Source organism: Oryzias latipes, chromosome 14 (assembly GCF_002234675.1).
Source record: "Oryzias latipes chromosome 14, ASM223467v1".
Lineage (NCBI taxonomy): Eukaryota > Metazoa > Chordata > Actinopteri > Beloniformes > Adrianichthyidae > Oryzias > Oryzias latipes.
Genome location: NC_019872.2, coordinates 9,843,480 through 9,862,483, shown reverse-complemented (window position 1 = coordinate 9,862,483; position 19,004 = coordinate 9,843,480). Strand labels below are relative to the sequence as shown.

General features: G+C 37.4%; 2 protein-coding genes across 2 annotated transcripts in view; both read right to left on the bottom strand.

Moving 5' to 3' along the window:
- LOC101168389 (protein furry homolog) overlaps positions 1-5,128 on the bottom strand; it is a 55,047-nt gene extending 49,919 nt beyond the window's left edge. The window contains exon 1 of the mRNA XM_023962126.1: positions 5,009-5,128. The gene's annotated coding sequence lies outside the window, so the exon portion shown is untranslated. The remainder of the gene's footprint in view (positions 1-5,008) is intronic.
- A 3,308-nt stretch (positions 5,129-8,436) lies between these two features.
- The window catches only part of rxfp2 (relaxin/insulin like family peptide receptor 2), a 62,701-nt gene continuing 52,133 nt past the window's right edge, over positions 8,437-19,004 (bottom strand). Inside the window, exons 15-20 of the mRNA XM_011483290.3 lie at positions 18,740-18,969; positions 14,579-14,724; positions 13,837-13,932; positions 11,721-11,889; positions 10,010-10,228; positions 8,437-9,899 (exon numbers count right to left, since the gene is read on the bottom strand). Coding sequence (XP_011481592.1) covers positions 9,634-9,899; positions 10,010-10,228; positions 11,721-11,889; positions 13,837-13,932; positions 14,579-14,724; positions 18,740-18,969 — 1,126 coding nt within the window. The 3' untranslated portion in view covers positions 8,437-9,633. The remainder of the gene's footprint in view (positions 9,900-10,009; positions 10,229-11,720; positions 11,890-13,836; positions 13,933-14,578; positions 14,725-18,739; positions 18,970-19,004) is intronic.

The following is a 19,004-nucleotide window of genomic DNA, read 5'->3' as shown; positions in this document are numbered from 1 at the left end:
ACAGCAGCAGCAGCATCTCAACAGTGGTTTTCCCTGCCTCAGGAAAGACTTAGTCATTCATGCTTTAATGCCTACTTTGTTTTTTTTCATCTGATGTTTTCGCTTCAACTGCAAGAAATGTTTGGAACGTTTTGTTTGTTTCATTATCAGGGAGGATGCTTTTCTCACTTTGGTCATTTTTTCTAAATTGGATAAAAAATAAATAAGTAAAACACAACATAAAAGTCTGTCTTTAATTACAACTACTTAGAATTATCATTTAAGACACAAACATTATTCATTATGACAAAATAACACAACCTTCAGTGTTATCACAAAAGTAAAATGCGTGACTGCCATGCTACTGGGACATATGCCAAATTATTCGTACAGTGGACTTTGCTTTATTCATCTGTCTTATTTACTTAAAATTATATAGAAAAACATCATAAAAAGCATGGGAAAAAGTTCTATAAGTTTTCAAAAATATGACTAATTTAAATTATACATTTTTTGATTTAACTTGTCATTTTTATTTAACCATTTATTAAAGAATAAACACAAAAACAAAAAAAAACACTTTGACACAAACTTGCAACTGTGATGACCAGCTGAGGTAGGTTTGAAGCCGTTAAATACAGTCTCTTACTAATTGCTGTTTATTTTTGGAGTTATAGTCTGCCAAAAAGGTTGAACACTTTGCTGCCACCTTGAGCCCAGTGATGGCATCAACCCCCTAGTGGTACTATTCATTCGAATTTTGATTTGGGAATCTAAGCAATGCTTAAAAATTTATATGTGCAAGCTATAGTTGTGAAAAGAAAATCTCTTTTAATATGTATACAGCCTTGCAGATCAAACTTTAGGGGATGCAAACACTAATAACTGAAAATGTGTTTAAGAAAATCAAACCTCTCATTTTATTAGTTTATATAATTTCTGTGCAAGAACAGGCTGCAGTTGAGTGTGTTCATCAAACTGATTCTTTAAGAAATCCAAATGTCATTGTATTTGCACACAGCTTCTATAAGCTCAATATACACACACAGGGCTCTTTTGGGCATTGCAATGTTTGTTAAAGGGGCATATAAGTTATATACACTTGTTTACATTGATTATATTTTTATTTTTAAATTAACTACAGAATCACTTCTGATGAAACAATGCTTGCAGAAAAAACCTGGCAATGAAGCTGACTTCCACGCTTTTAACTATGGAGGGGTCACCAATTACAGACGCATGTCTCTTTAACACCAGGAAATGCCACAAAATAAAGCACAGTCAGGTTTGCTTTACAGATGTGTCGTTGTTTTTTAAGGTAGAATGAATCAGACAAATGTTTCCTATAAGGACTCAAATAAAGCTGTTTTGACAGAGCTGACCATCATGGTCCTCGGGAAACAACTCTGGCTGTGTCCGAATTCCTTCCCTTCTCACTACATAGTGCACTATATAGTGCGTTTGCTATATTGCAGTGCTGTCCGAATCAACAATTCCAAAATTGAGTGCCCTAGAAATTTCCCAGAAGGCTCTGCAAAAAACCACTGTGCATCATTGCTCACTAGATCGGCGAAAATTGACCACAATGCATTGGGTCTGAACAATTTTTGCCCAAAAATTGATTTATATGTATTTTTTTAATAAACCATCAACGTTTTCATCTTCAGAACTCAGATTGTGAAATCGATGACTTCATTTTCGCTGTAAAAAAAAAAGTAGTGAGCATGGTTTCCGAATTGCTTTTAAAATCCAGGGCACTACATAGTCCCACACTGTATAGTTTTGCATTAGTTAGGGATAAGGGTTGGAGTTCGGACAAAGCGTTTGTCTTGAAGCAGACTACCTAAACCAGGTGTGTTCAGTCAATCAGGATGTGGAATCACCTTAGTCAGCTAAAAAGAAGCAAACTGAGAAAAAAGAACTGGAATACAGACAAAGTTGTGGCTCTTTGGTATAATTGTAGGTATAATGTAGATATCCTTTGTGTCTACACTACTCTAAGATCTAAATTAATTGAAAATAGCTTATTTATAATATTTGATGTAACTCTACTTCTGCTGTACAAGACTTGAAAACTGGTGGGACTGAGGAGCTGGTTGTTTGTCAGGTGCCAAATATGGGTATAAATAAAAATAAATATAAATGGGGCTGCACGGTGGGGCAGTGGTTAGCGGTCCTGCCTCACAGCAAGACAGCCACTGGTTAAAGTCCCCGGCTGGGGGACCTGAAAACAGAACAACCTTTCTGTGTGGAGTTTGCATGTTCTCCCAATACATGCATGGGTTTTCTCCAGGGACTCCAGCTTCCTCCAACCATCCAAAAACATGCTTCATAGGTTAATTGGTCACTCCAAATTGTCCATGAGTGTACATGGGTGTGTGATATGTGTGACCCTGTGACAGACTGGCAACCTGTCCAGGGTGTACCCTGCCTTCACGCATAAGTGGTCAGGATAGGCTCCAGCAGCCCCATGAACCCAAAAGGGACAAACGGAAAAAGATGGATGAATGAATAAACATAAATAAATAGATAAGCAAACACAGCAAAATTCGAAAAGGATCAGAAAAAGAATTATGTATATATATTTTGTTTTTGTTTCATTTTTTGGGCATGTCCCACACATTTAGAGGAATAGGCTAAATAAAAAATGGCAATATTTGTACTTAAAAATGGAGCAAACATATGTCAAAGACAAACCTATCCTAAAACTCTGATAAATAACCTGATAAATAACCGATGGATGACTGAAACACACTTCCTTGTCTGTTAAATGAAGATGTCACAGAGAACAGTTGGGTCAACTGGATATAGACACTAGGGTTGTGCGGATGGCTGACTGACCTCACGCTGCGAGTCGACACCATAAGCCGCAGTTACATGTGCAAAATATCTTGATCAGATCAGAATTCAAGCGTGTACATGGGCCCAGAAAACCTTTTTCCGATTAGAACAAACGTTCACCTGGGTCACACTTTCGGTCGGAGTAAATCATTCGCACATGTGCAGTAGTGTTTGAAATACCAGAAGAGGAAATGAGTTCCGCGGAGAGGCTACATACAAAGATATCTGGCAGCTCCGTAATATCCTAGATCACATGTGTCAAACTCAAGGCCCGGGGGCCAAATGCGGCCCGCCATGTTATTTTATTTGGCCCGCGAGAGCAAAAATGTTTTTAATTTCTTAAAATAAAAATTTTCTTTAGTTGATTACATATTATTTATGTGTAGTTGCTGTAATTATTCAATGTTTGCAGGTCTTATGTCTTTATGCAGACAAAATGTTACAAGTGTAATACATGTTCTTTCTAGCTCATTTTTAGGTTATTTTTCTTTATTCACTTGGACAGTTTGATCCTTCATTAATAGAGTTATGTGGGTTTTAATAAGTGGACAAAATTTTAAAAGATTTATCCTAGAGTGACAAGCAAACACATGTTTTCTATGCAACTGTAATTGTCACTTTAAAAAGTTATAATAAATATTTGTTTAAGAGTTATTTAAAGGATAATGAGTAGTTACATTTATTTTTCATTACATTTAGTTACATGTATAAGTTATTTCTGGCCCTTTGAGAACAACCACTATGCTGATGTGGCCCTCAGTCAAAAAGAGTTTGACACGCCTGTCCTAGATGATCCTCTAAACGTGCTTTTATTAATGTTACGGTTATTATGAAGCGCCTGTTCGCTCATCATTTTAATTTTAATACGTGTGGTCAGTGCTTTTTTTTTCTTTTTTTCTTTAAGCTCACACACCGCTGTGTGAGCTGACGGTCCGAGCTCTGCCCGGACACACACTTTTACCGGGAGACCCGGTTCTCCTGAGTTCGGAAGCTCGTTCATCTAGAGCTGCGGGACGGAAGGCAGTCCGAAGTCTCCCACACATAGCGCACACGTAACAAAGCATCCTCCCTTCCCCTCAAACACAAAGTCCGACTGCTCTGCTCAGAGACACGGTCGCTCGGCCCACCGGTCAACTTGACTAAGCGGACTACTTCTTTTCTATTTTGTTTGTTATTTTTTTGTTTTTGTTTGTTAAATTCACTTCCCTCAGTTTATACTGGATCATCGCGGATGAGTCATTAGTTGGGAAATAAAATAAATGAAGTAATGAAGTAAAATAACGAATAATAATTATAGGATAACGAAAAATTAAAAATACCACCCCCCCCCCACCACCACCACCCTGACGATATCATCGTCCATCACGATGGTTTACTGCAAACATCGTCAACTGCCAATTTAAGGGACATCGCCCAACCCTACTAGACACCTGCTTGGGTCAAACAATTAGACACACAAAGAAATTAAAAATGAAGATTGATGTTAAGCCTCAAACAAGTAGGTAACTTAAGTAAGAATCATTTAATTCTGATTAGTAATTTGTATTTTATTTCCTAAATATATAAAGCCACTTGGAAACTAAACTGACACATCATAAGAAAAACTAGCAACATTACATAACATACCAGTAATATATATGCATGATGTTTGGTCAACAGAAGTGTTGTCTTTAATCCATTGGAAGGAATGTAAACATAAAGTCCTTACCAAGTCATCTTTATAATGGAGCTAACAAAGGTGAAAAAGTGGCACCAATGTGAAGGTTATTTAGGCAGGAATTGGGTATTTTTAATAAATGGTAGTAATGTTGATTTTTATAATTTCTTAACAGACGTATTTTTTATTTGAGCTTCATTGTGAAAGTCCCGTGTAGCGTTTTATCCGCCATCATGAAATGTGTTTTTACAACCAACGGTCACCGATAGCGTTGTTTTGCTAGTCTGCCGCACAAAAGCCCCCCAATGTTGTGTCGTACAACGGCAAGGAAATGAGGAAAAATGTGTGCAAATTGATTTCTGTGTTTTTTTGACCATTAAAAAATATAACAACAGCCCAAATAATGTAGCTTGAACAAGATTCGAACCCATTGCCATTCAGTTTCAGCTATCGACGGCTCTTGGTGGTACACAAAAGGATCATGGAACACCAATAGAAACCCCACCAATGCGGGACTAAATTAAACTATACCTTTTCTTCGTCAACCTTGGCGCCTACGGGTTCATTTTCTGGCAGCAGTCCTTTGTGTATGTGATTCTGGGGCTTGTTTCCATCAACCCTCCCCGTCTCTTTCCTCCAGGATTTGTGCCGCCCCGGCTGACAGCACCACAGCTCACGATTGTAGGCCCCGCCCATAGCAACCAATCACTAGCCGGAAAGCTGGAAACTGAGGGTATAGCCGTTTCCTATTAGTTGACAGAGGTGTCAATCAACGTGTCACTAAGGGCGCACCTTTGTTCAAGGGCAGGACATCTACACAGGAAGGATGCCGAGCTGAGCGCTGCAGGTGTCTCCAAATTACAGGAAAACGGCACCAAGGAGAAAATGGAAGCGCAGTAATTATGTTATTTTTCCTAAACTAAAATCCCACTAAAAAGATAGAAGAGTATTTTTCTAATTCTTTGTGAATATCGATAATTTTAAAGTCTTTACACAAACCACCACCACATACAAATAGATGTTTTCAGTGAATAGTAGAAAAATTTCAATTAAAAAAAACATTTCCCCACTTCTAGCTAATATATATATTTTAACTTAATATAATCAATGACACTCCAATCAAATACTTGTCACATGGATGGCCTGCACCAGGTCCATAATTATTTTCTAATTACTTAATTATCAAACAGTAACACTAAACACAAATAAAGAGGCCTAATGTAACTTGTGTAAAGGTTTTTAGAAATCCTCCAACACAGTAATAATTCCATATATATATCATAGAACATATCAGGAGACAAAATTCACATATTGATCACACACACACACACACACACACACACACACATATATATATATATATATATATATATATATATATATATATATATATATATATATATATATATATATATATATATATATATATATATATATATATATATATATATATATATATATATATATATATATATATATATATATATATATATATATACACATATATATTTATCAGATACCCTGCAGGAATAATAAAATGGCCAAAGGAAGAGATACAGACCACGGATGTTAAAACACGAAAGCTCCTCACCATGCATGGAGGGTTCCATCCCAAATCCAGCACACTGAGACTGTATGCTAGCCGCAAGGAAGGAGGCCGAGGACTAGTGAGTGTAGAAGCCACTATCCAGGATGAAACATCCAAGATGCATGAGTACATCAAGCTAAAGGCCCCAAATGACAGTGTGCTCAGTGAATGTCTCAGGCAATGGAGAGCAGAGAATACAGTGCTGGAGGACAGATCCTCATGGGAGGACAAACCCCTGCATGGGATGTACCACCGGACCATAACTGAAGTGGCTGATATCAAGAAGTCCTACCAATGGCTAGAAAGGGCTGGCCTACAGGACAGCACTGAAGCACTCATCCTGGCAGCCCAGGAACAAGCCCTGAGCACCAGAGCGATAGAGGCTCAGATCTACCACACCAGACAAGACCCAAGGTGTAGGCTGTGCAAAGAGGCCCCTGAAACAATCCAGCACATAACTGCAGGGTGTAAGATGCTGGCAGGTAAAGCACACATGGAGCGCCACAATCAAGTGGCTGGAATAATATACAGGAACATGTGTGCAGAATATGAACTGGAAACCCCAAGGTCAAAATGGGAAACACCTCCGAAGGTGGTAGAGAATGAGAGGACAAAGATCCTGTGGGACTTCCAGATCCAGACTGATAGGATGGTAATGGCAAACCAACCAGACATTGTAGTGGTGGATAAAGAACAGAAGAAAGCCGTTGTGGTGGATTTGGCAGTGCCAAGCGATGGGAACATCAGGAAGAGGGAACATGAGAAACTGGAGAAATACCAGGGACTCAGAGAAGAACTGGAGAAAGCATGGAAAGTGAAGGTGACAGTGGTGCCTGTGGTAATTGGAGCACTCGGGGCAGTAACCCCCAAGCTGGAGGAGTGGCTACAACAGATACCTGGAAAGACCTCAGACCTCTCAGTCCAGAAAAGCGCAGTGCTAGGAACAGCTAAGATACTGCGCAGGACCCTCAAGCTCCCAGACCTCTGGTAGAGGACCTGAGCTTGGAGGAGAAACCACCCGCGGAGGGTGAGAGGGGCGTTATATATATATATATATACACATATACATATATATATATATATATATATATATATATATATACATATATATATGTGTGTGTGTGGCTCAGGCGGTGGCTCAGGCGGTGGCTCAGGCGGTTCGATCCCCACTCACCCTCCTTGCCTCCAGTGTGGCTCCACTGGTGTGTGCATGTGTATGAATGATCCCGGTGATGGTCAAAGGGGCCGTGGACGCGAACTGGCAACCACGCCTCTGTCAGTCTTCCCCAGGGCAGCTGTGGCTACAACCGTTGCTTACCATCACCAAGTATGAATGAGGAGTGAATGAATAAAGGACACACATATATATATATAGATACCTACACACACACATGAGCTGATGAACACAATATTTGTAAGCATGTGTGTGTGTGGGGGGGGGGGGGGGGGAGCACAGTGCATTGAACACGCACTGAGAAAGGAAGGCTTTGTACTGATATTTGTAACAAAAGAAAAAACATACAAACATGTAAACTGGACATAAAGGAAGTAAAAGTATCTCTTCTGCCTTTCTTTTTTACATAACTGCTTTACAAATAAAGCATTTGTAGAATTTTTTTTTCTTCTTTGAATTTTACACATTTTTTTTTGCGTAATTGAATGTTCAAAGAAGATACTAAAAAAAAAAGAATAAATACAAAAATTAAAGGCAGCTAAAAAGCAGCAAGTGGTGCCAGGGCTCTTCTTCACAAATGTGTGCAATGCAGAAAAGATCCCATGCTTGAAATTCTTTATCCCAGTTAAAATTTTTCTCCTAATGAAGAGATCTGGTCAATTAAAGCATTCATTGATAGGATCAAAATGCTGCAGCATTGCCTTTTCAGGCTTCAGCCTTCTCCTGTCAGGGCCGCGCTTTAGGACTGTGCGCACCAAAACCACTCGCCACAAGGACAGCTGCTTCCCCCGAGCTGTCACTCTAATGAACTCCTGACTGCAGACCACTCAACAACACGGAAAAAAAACACAGAAACTGTCACACCGGAACTACTGTTGCATTTTTATTTAGTTATGTTTAAATATTCCAACATCTACCTCATAGTACTTTCTATTTATTATTTATCCTCTCTTGTCTTACTCCTTTACATTTTTTTTTATATCTTTCTAGTTTGCACGAGAGCACAAGACACCAAAGCCAAATTCCTTGTACATGCACTGTACTTGGCCAATAAAGCTGATTCTGTTATTAGTTTAACTTTGAACAAATCACAACAGAGGAATTTATCAACGCCACAAATGCACAGAAAATAGAAACTACACTGACCACAGAGCAACTCAAAACACTTGTACTGTGGCAATGATGAGAAGACAAGTCTTGACTTTTGAATGTGAAGCTTTCTTTATTCACTCAAATGCCAACAGAAAATAAGGCGGGCAAATCATCTTATATATAAACACAGAATCAGACCACGCCCATAGCAACTGCAAAGCCTGTTGGGTGTGAAGCCCAAAGGCAAGGGTAACACCACAGTATATAAGGATGAAATGAAACAGAAGATACATTTGCTAGATTTCAATAACCATTTCTCAGGACTCTTTATCAAAATGATCTCTTTGCAGTACACATAAACAACACATTTGTGCATTGAAAAAGTAAAAAAAGTAATTATATAGTTTCAGAGCAATGAAGTATGAAAAAAATGATAAATAGAAATGGAAGCATGGTTGAAAAAAACAAATCTTGGATTTTCCTTTTATGCATTGCTTAAATAATTTTCTTTTTAAATATTTATTAGACATTGAATTTTAAAAAGTCTTTATGGTTAAATTGTTAAAAACAAGGATAAAAAACATTAATTTTGCCAAGTTTGGTTTTCCTGTGCAGTAAACAAAAGCAAAGTTACAAAGCTGATTTTCATTTTCGTTTATATAAGTCCAGCATTCCATGAACCAAGCAGTGGTGCTACATCTTAAACTGTTTGACCCCATGATTTTTTTTTTTTGTTTTTTTGAGCATCTCTTTGTCGTCTTTAGTCTCACCATAAAAACAGTGTCTGTGACATAAAAAAGATTTTAGGGTGCTCATCTTTCACGTCCACGCTCCAGAGATCAAGTACCTACCTTTGGAACAGTACTGCTCAGGTTCTTTAACAGCATTTTAAGAAGTTTTTCATTTGACACAATTATTCAGTCTTGCGTTATCAGTTTTATCTCTGTAGAGTTCAATTCCAAGGTTTCTTTGTCCTAAAAACGAGAAAACGTGGCCATGTGTTCATGCAAGAACACAGGCAGCTGTGAAGTGCACAGATTCCATTTTGAACCGGCACCTTAACCACATGCTTCATTTCTTGAGGTGACCACAAAGGTCAAAGGTGCTGCAGGTGCATTTGACTTGGGGGGGGGGGGGGGGGGGGAGCATGATGAAACTCTACCGTGACTGTCACATTTTTCCTCATAAAAGCCGGTCCCTTAAAACAGTGCTGCTGTCGAGTGAGAGCCTTTGAAGGCATCAGGAGTCAGGCCCGTTACCCATAGAGTACAAAGCAACACCATCCGAAAAAGTGCTTTATTACTAGGCGTATCGCGGATCTCCGCCGATCAGCGACACCCGCTGAAGGTAGGATGGCGGCTGGCAGCAAGGCGGCCTCGACGTTTCCATAAAAATGGTGGAGGAGGTGAGGCTTTTACGGTCTTTTTTCAGTGTATGTCTCCTCTGCCACCGGCATAACAAAACCTCCACCTGTTCTCTGAAGAAACTTGTTGTTAGTGTGTATAAGATGGGATTTAAGGCACTGTTGATTGGAAGGACAAAGATCACAACCCAGCTGGAGATGGTTCCTGATGGAAAAAAAATAAAGTTTACAATACTATTATATTACACTATTTGTGAAAATAAAGCTTATTTACAATCATTTATCTGATCATTTTCAAATCAAGTTTCTTTTTACCAGGTATCTCCACCTCCAACAGTGAGAGAACTTTCACCAAAAATATAGGAATCCAGCAGAGGGCATCAGAGAACACGATGAAGAAAAACCTGTTGGCCACAGCAACATCTTTGTGTAGTCTGCTCCGCAAGTCTGTGGCGTTGATGCCGGTTTTGTAAATGTTGTAGAACATGCTGGAGTAGGACATGGTTATCACCAAAAAGGCCACCAGGTTTAACCCTAAAGAAAAACACAAACACTTCAGACATTTGTGAGACATTTGAGAATTTAAATTCAGCAATTGATTCTGAATGACATCTAAATTAGTATTTTATACAACAAAAGAGGAGTTTCTTTTTTTTTTTTTTGCAAAACCCCTGAGCTTGGTCTTTGTAAAAAAAAAAAAAAAAATGTCAAACAAATGTTAGTAGCATAAATGACCACTTTTAACTGAACATTTGAATATGCTGAGCTTATTGAAAGAATCTGCTTTGCCTTTCATTGAAATTAGGACAGGGTCACGACAGAGTCATTGTTACAGAAAAAACCTTTAAATTTAATTCTACTGTATCCTGATGGAACATTAATAACCCAAAAATGAGTTTATAGATTTTCTAGTAACGCACAGTAACTAGTTTCTTTTGGTTGCAGAAAATGAGATGCTGCCTTACAAATAGAAAAAAACCTTTAAAAAAAAGAAATCCTATAGTCATTTTGTCTATCCTTTATTAAAAACTTTATATAAAAAAAATAATTTATCAGAGTAAAATGGAGTGGGATCTTGACTGAAACTTATAGAACTTGGTTTATTAATATTTAAAAAAATAAAAACAAAAACGTATTAACCATACTAATTTTTTTTGTAAGCCCTGACTACTGTTTAAAAATAATAATGAAAATAACTTATATTACCAATTTTCTCAAAATTTAAGCTGCACACAAAGTTGGGAAATGAAGGTCAAATGTATATGGGAATGGAAATATGGAAAAACCAGAGTGGCCAAAATGACATGTTTTGTTTCATTTGAGTTCTGAATTCTTGGTTCTTTTGTTTTCAGACACGGATTATGTTTAAACATACCTGACACGTTTCGACGGACGCGTTCCGTGTTCGTCAGAGTCGTCATCTGGTGGTTATGCATGACATGCATAAAAACGGTTGATTGTCACCGAGGCGACTCTGACGAAGACAGAACGCCTCTGTCGGAACATGTCAGGTATGTTCAAACATAACCCGTGTCTGATAATAAAAGAATCATGAACTCAGTTGGACACTATGAACTTAATGCCATTCATTTTAGTTCTGTGTTGCCTCTTAGAACAGAATGCATTATAGTCCATTGTGTTTTTTTGGAAAGGCTTGAACTCAGGAAATATTAGAATTAGGTAAAGATAATAAAAAAAACAAAAAAAGAACATTTCCATTATGCCCTAATATGTCGACCTCAGAAAATCATGATTAAGTACTATGACACACACAAAAAAACGCTTTTTATAATAAATGTGTAATTTGTAATTTGATGTAAAGGTTTGCTTCAAAGACGGTGGTGAAGATTTGAGGATTTCATGTTTTTTTGTATTTAACCAGGAAAGTCAATTATTTTCAGCAACAACCTATTCTATTTATTTATGTTTTAAAGCTCATGAGCGGCATCAAAAGTGCTTAGAAGGTAAATGTTGAGCTGCTGATATACTAAGTAAAAGTATATTATAGAGGTAAAAACAAAGATACCCAGAAAAATTCCTGTGGAATAGCCTTTGGCTGTTGGCTTTTCTTGTCTGTCAGAGTGTAGAGGAAAGCAAACCCCATTGCGTCCATAGTAGTTCCCAAAGATCTCCTCGTTCATAAGAGGCACAGCTGCTATAATGAATCCCATCAGCCATATGGAAGACAGGATCACCTTACAGCGAATCAAAAGGAAATAAAACAAAAACGGTGTCAAGATTTACCATCCTTACAAAATCACCAGCAGGTAAAAACGATTAAGCATTGAGGACAAATCTATTTTACCAAATGAATTTTCACGTTTTCTGTGAAGTTTTATCCAGAAAACCAGACTCGGAAGGAACATTAAGATCAGATTCGTTTCTTGTTACAGTGTTCCGCTTTATTTTCCTGGGAGAGAACAAGCAGCAGGTGGCAGTTTTTCTGCAGAGCCTTCATTTTTAGGGAGATGTGAGACTGGCAAAGTCCTTATTCTAAATTAATAATAAATTGGAAAAAGTGAATAAACATGACATCAAGAAGCAGTAAATGCAGGTAGTATTTTGCAAAAATAACCATGAAGTGCTTAGACAAGTGTATTTGATGAACATTGTTAAGCATCTACTTCTATGCATAAATTGTGTTTAAAATATTGATGTTTCATAAAAAACTAACGCTTACAATAGAAAAAAAAAGTTTATATTCCAAACAGTGCTGTGAAAACTCCAAGTGCTTCTGGATAAACATTAACCCCTCGACACCTGAATGTATTTCCAGCTATGAAAATAAATTTTAGCCTCTTGAAGCTTTGGTGCAATTTCAATAAGGAGGATCCACCTCACTTCCGGGTAGGCGGGGTTCTTGTATCACAAACTCTACACCCCGCTTATCAATTAAGCCTTCACTCTAAACCAATAGCAAAATTCCTGGGTTTTTTTCTGAAGCCAATCACAGTCATAGTTCTGCTTTTAAATTCATGGACGTTATCTCTACATTCTAGAGGGTTTTGCTGGATTCTCCACCTGGATCAATACTATGCCATGGACCGGGCTCAACCCCCATCAGCGTCTAGGTCCTGGGGTTTATCCATCTATGGTCAGAGCTTATCCCATCTGAATGAAGACGTCATCGACCCATAGCCCAACCGTCAAAAGACTAAGGACTATTTCATGCACATTTTTGTATCACAAATAAATCTTTATTATTGGCATTCCTAAGATCTCTCCTCATTGAAATGCTTTTACTTTCATGTTGATGCTAAGTTAAGGTCATTTTTAAGTTCAAGTGCATCAGTAGGCATCAGTTGGGTACATTTTGCAAAAATAAAATAAAGTAAAAAACAGATTCTTACTTATGATTGGTTTAATTACAGTATTTTAGCATAATTGGACTTTCTACAATAATACTTCTTTTTTTTGCATTCAGTCAAAAAAATTGGTATTGATCTTAAAACGTTTGCATCATCAAAATTACTTTTCGTTATAATTTTGAGATAGAATGAAACCAAGCAGTAAAGCATTTTGAGGTATTAGTTTAACAAAGCCTATTGTCAACATTAAAAACAAGCAAATACTCAAAGATATTGTGGAAAAGCTTCCATCTTCTATTAACTCGTACCAACCTCCATACTATTGTTACCTTTCTTCTCTGCAAACATGTTCTGAATGTTATTTCACCTTCAAAATATTTAGAACCCAGAGTGAAGTGATTAAACGAAGGCACAAAATGAAGAAAAACATTAAAACAGACGGGTGGATTTGTTTTTTAATTAGCACTTTTCTCACAATCCCAAAAATAAAATGTGCAATGAAAGTTCAGTGCTCGCTGCTGGCACGCTCCACCAAAAACGCAGCCAGAGTCTGTGATTGAACGAGATGCTGAGGGAGGCTGTGTCTCGCTATCCCAAACTGCCATGTCATTACCAGCTGTCGGGTGTTAACACTTGCAAAACATTCAGTGGAGATAAACTGTGTTGATTTATTTTAGAGGTGTGCCTGCATTTCACTTCAACATTTCCTGAGGGATGTAACACCTCTTGTTTTTTTTATCCTAAACCTGGACGACTTAGGTGGAAGAAGTTGATTTAAAAGAATAAAAGCGCAAGAATCTTCACACACTCTTAGACATGGATGTAATAACTCACTACTGTCTGAAGTTTGCCTGGGCGTAGGTTGCTGAACGGAAAGACAATGACCAGAAATTTCTCTAGAGTCAGGTAAGTCAGGAGGAGAACAGACACCTAAAGGGAAAAATGATATTATGGTTAAAATTTGCTGTATTATGGAATTAAAGAATGACAGTGACTAACATTAAGATTTAATTAGATAAATGTTTTGTTTTGTTTTTTTTACATACGATATTTGTACAGAAATGAACTACGGTAAAATCGACTTCAGAAAAATTGACAAAAGCTAGAACCGATGTTGAAATAAATCAACAGGACACGTTCTGTGCAAACCTTCCAACAAGCAAAGTTCACTTTAAGGATTAATCATTAAAAACAAATTATGGAAAGTGAAATTAAAACAAAAATGACAAGTGTCAAATGACAAACCCAAGGTTTCAAAAAAACAAACAAACTTATAGGTGTTATACATGCATTGTCATTCTAATGGCTCATTTACACCATTTTTGAAATCTGTGTTCTCTACGAGGCCAACAGGTTAAAGAAAAAAGTCAAAAGCAGATGCTCAAGTTTCCTGCAGTGTGCAGAGCATGTAGATTTAATGAGGAGCCAGAGTAAACACAACAGGATGTAATGATTTTAGAAACCCAGACAAATAAAACTAGTGAGTTAGTAGGACAGTCCACAGCTTCTAAAATATTTAAATATTTGTATCAGCATTTCTCCAAATGGTTGCACAATGAGGATTTGTACTCCGAACCTCAGATGAAAGCATGGCGAGGAATCCAATAGTGCGACACTCCACGCTTTCCATCCACTGCAGGGCATTTCTGTTGTACTGCCCGCGGAATTTTACATCAAACACCCCGACGAAAAACAGGTAGACACCCATGAGGCAGTCCGCACCTGCACAATTAAACACAAATGACACCTTTAACACAGATGTGAGTTAATACATGCATTATCTCATCAGCTGGTGGTAATATATGCAGCCAAAATATGATAAATCTAGTTACAGTACATAAAAAGATCAATTAGAAGACTTTTATGGCATTTTTAAACAGCAGACATGACAGTTTTGATGCTCCTGAATTCAAGTAATTATTTTCTGAAAATCCCATTCTTTTTTTAAAGTTCCATGTAGATGTTGAATCTCATTTTTAGATGTTTTTTATATTTTATTTTTTTATGAAGAGGATGGATTAAGGCTGAAGGTCAGATAGGATTTCAAACTGAGGTTTTATTTGAGCTGCATTTCAAGTACAAGTTTGTAAAAAGATCAAACTCTTAATAAAAAACACATGTGAGCCAACAAGCCCCGAAACTAAAGGGCTTTTTGGTCAAGCGGACATAAATACATATGACAACCTATTTTTAAATTTGAATAAATCGTTTACAATTTCTCAAATGTGAAAAAAATGTATCATATTAAAGTTATTTTCTTTCAGTGTTTTTTTTTTTTAGTTAGTACTGACTAATTTGCACAGGCTGCACATTTACTCAATTTGTTATGTCTGATGTCTAGATAATTTCATAATTAATGTTTTCATTTTGTTTTAAAATCTAGCAGCAATAATTTTGTAATCGTTGACAAATTTTCTATATATGTAAGCTTATGGGCTGCACGGTGGTGTAGTGGTTAGCGCAAGGGCCTGGTTCTAATTCCAGCTGGTTCTTTCTGTGAGGCTGGGGACCTATTGGCCTTCATCCAATAGTTACTGGGTTGGCTCCAGCAGCCCTGTGACCCTGAAAGGGATTCAGCAGCTGCAAGATGATGGATGGATGGATGGATGGATGGATGGAAGTTCATCACAGTAAGCAATAGAGCAGTAATCTAAAAAGTAACAATGTCCCAAAATGGCTTATGGCATTGTTGATAGGTGTGTGAATGTGAGTGTGAGAGTGAATGGGTGTGTGACTGTGATCCTGCGACAGACTGGCGAACAGTCCAGGATGTCCCCTGCCTTCGCCCGCAAGTGGTGGGGATAGGCTCCAGCAGCCCCGTGACCCCAAAGGGGATAAAACAGAATAGAAGATGAGTGAAAAATGTCCCAATTGTCTCTCTTTCATTAAGGAATATCTTGCCTTCTATGTGCGTCTTAGCATCAGTGGCAGAACAGGGGAGGTGAAGGAAATGTGTCTTTGCCAGTGTTTTCAAATGTATGTATGGATAATTGAAGCAAGCAGGAGGTGGGCTATGACATTACCTAAAACTTCAAGAGCAAATACAAAGTCGGCCGGTTGACAGATTCACATAATAACTGAGGATTATATCTGAAAAGGACAAACGTAATGCAAATGCAAAACAGAGCAAGAGTTTTCATGAATTCTTAAAGAAGTGTTTTGTTTGTCCCCAGAAAGACATTCATGGTTCATCGCAAAGCAAAAATGTAAAATAAGGATTTTTCAAAGTGTTCTTGTGCAGAAAACTTTCCATATGATTCATTTGTTGAACTTTCCTATTCACAATGGGTATGTTTTATAGTTTAATATGAAGGCTTTAGGCCTTAAAAACTATTTTGAGCATGTTTAAACATTAAAAACACATTAAAAACACTTGAGGTCTCCGTAGAGGACCAGTTTAGTACTGGACATTATACCGGCATATCGTTAAGGCGGTCACAGAATCTTTGGGAATTTTGACTGCCCCATTAATGACTGTAATAAATAATGTTGTGACAGTCATTTTTAAAGCGTTAACTGATACAATGACTGGCTCAAATACACTACGATGCATCCTTAAAATGTTGGGTTCAAAGCATTATGGCTGAGCATTTTAACAAATAAATATGACATTTTAGGCTACGATGATGGATTATTTTTCATAAAAAAAAAAAAAAAAGTTTTCGTTTCTAAGAATGCTTGGAGACTGTGTAAAACAAGGAGAGAGAAATGTTTCGAGTGTGTATAATGAAGTCATGAAAGGAAAATGTAATCCCGAGGGTTTTTCTAACAGAAAGTGCACTTAAGGATTTAGTAAGGAGCTGTTTGCAATAATTGGCTCTTCCATGTGAAGTGGCAAAAAGATAAATTGTTTTCACAACTATGGTGTTTGTGACTTCAAGGCCAATTAAATGTAACCCTAATAAAGTAACAAATGGGCTTTCTGTGTGGCTGTGTGTGTATGCATATGTTAAATCTGTATGAGGACCAAACAAGAGACCTATGGGCAGCCTGTAAATGTAAGTCGAGGTTCTTAGCGCACTGAGATGGGACATACAGTAAAGATCATCAGAAGCTCACTATTTCCATTTTTCTAGATGGGTTTGAGGCTTAAGTGGTGACACCAGGGTGTCGCAGCAGAGAGACGGCTGCAACTAAAGACGCAGAGTTAAATTCACCAGCCATGAACTGTCATTGTGCCTCCAGAAAGACACTTAACCCCAGTTGCCTCCAGGCCTCTATGGGCATGTGGGTGTATATACGTGTGATAAAGTCAATTAGGATGAAATGATCTGCTGAATGACTCTGTAATGGTGATGGCCATTGCTTTTCTCCACGCTGTAAAAAAAGGGGGAATAGAGGTCGGTGTTAAACTTTGATGAACTCTGTTTTGCACCCTGGTGGGAATTTGTTAATTAAAATGTCCTTAAATATACACTGGTGTAAATATTGTGTGGAAAATAAGGCTTAAAAACAAAAAATACATGTGAATAATATGCTTTTTTTTTATTTATGAACTGCACATGAAGATAAAATTGTTCAGATTTGAGTATTTTTCTTTTAAAAACAGACATTTTTTCACAAGGTCACATGAATTTAAATGAAATAACCACAGAAAGAACCACATACTCACAGTGGAGTAGACTGGAGTTCTATTTTATCAATCAGTTTTAAACAAAAAACGTTAAGCTAAACTTAATCACATTTATTCAATACATCAAATCCTTGAACTCACTTCAGTTTTTACCACATTGCTTCTGCTGCGCATTTCATTTGGACTTTTCATTGGGTTCAAGTAATAAAAATGATGTTAGCTTCCAGCTATATAAACATAAGTGATCTTGTTTAACCCCATCCAATTGAGTTATTAAGGATTTATGTTTAATCTTAACTGTTCCATAAAAAAACTCTACTTCTCTCCAAGCATTGAACAATGCAAAAAAAAAAACAAGTCTTTTTTTTTATTTATTTTTTAAGAAAACGTTGTGTTATCTTTATTGGAATCTGGTAGCAGCTGTAAAAAATTTTCCACTCCTTTCTTTCTGGAAGCTGGTATTAAGACTTAATGAAAAGTGTCTTTTGGTCTAACTCTGACTTACTCAACACAACAGAACGATTCAAAATAAAGAAGTAATAACTTGGAAATGATTTGTAAAAAGTTTCATATTGTTTTTCAGTCCACATGACTTGTCTTGTTAGTGGAAATGACTACGACTGATGCTTAAGCTGGATGTTATTAGTGGAGTTTTACTCTTCCAAATTTGTCCCAGAGAAGGAAATCAACCGCTCTTAATGAACTGCTCACTGCTGGCATGCAACCTTTTATTGCCTAATGGAATAATTATTTTAAATTGGATTAGTGCTCATAATGTCCAGACCAAAAGTTCGCAAGCCTTTTCTACCGGACCTGATCAAAGCATTCTGGGAGTTTGTTTTTCTTTTCTTGTTTTAATGTGGAAAAATAGTAATTTCACCTGCAGGATGCCAGACAAGTGCATGTTGTGTTCTGGAGGACTTCAATATACTCAAACATAAAAACATTTCAATATTTCATAATTCTGTGCAAAAATACTTGCATTGTCTTTTATGGGTCATTGCTCCTTCGTTAGCTTGAAGGGATAAAGTCAATTACTCTTGACTTTAGAACAGCTTTAACTTTTCTACATTATTTCTTTTAATGCCGGCATCTACAAGCAAATGCAAGTACATTTTACAATAGTTTCCATTTTTGCAACAGTATAAAGGGTTGTGTACTCACAGCAAAGGACTTTGATGCAGACAGCATGCAGGTTGTTTTCTGCACGAATCAGTGATCTCATGCCAATGACAAGCAGATTGCCAAAGCATGTAATAAAAGCCATGACCCAGACGGACACACGAAGCACCATGTTAGCCAGCAGGTCCTCAAATGACGAGATGCCGTCAGTGTTGGGTTTGCAGGATCTGACATGAGGAGCATAAGAGCAGTACTGGAACACTTTGAAGTAGCTGCAAAAACAAGAAAGTACCAGGAAACAAAATAC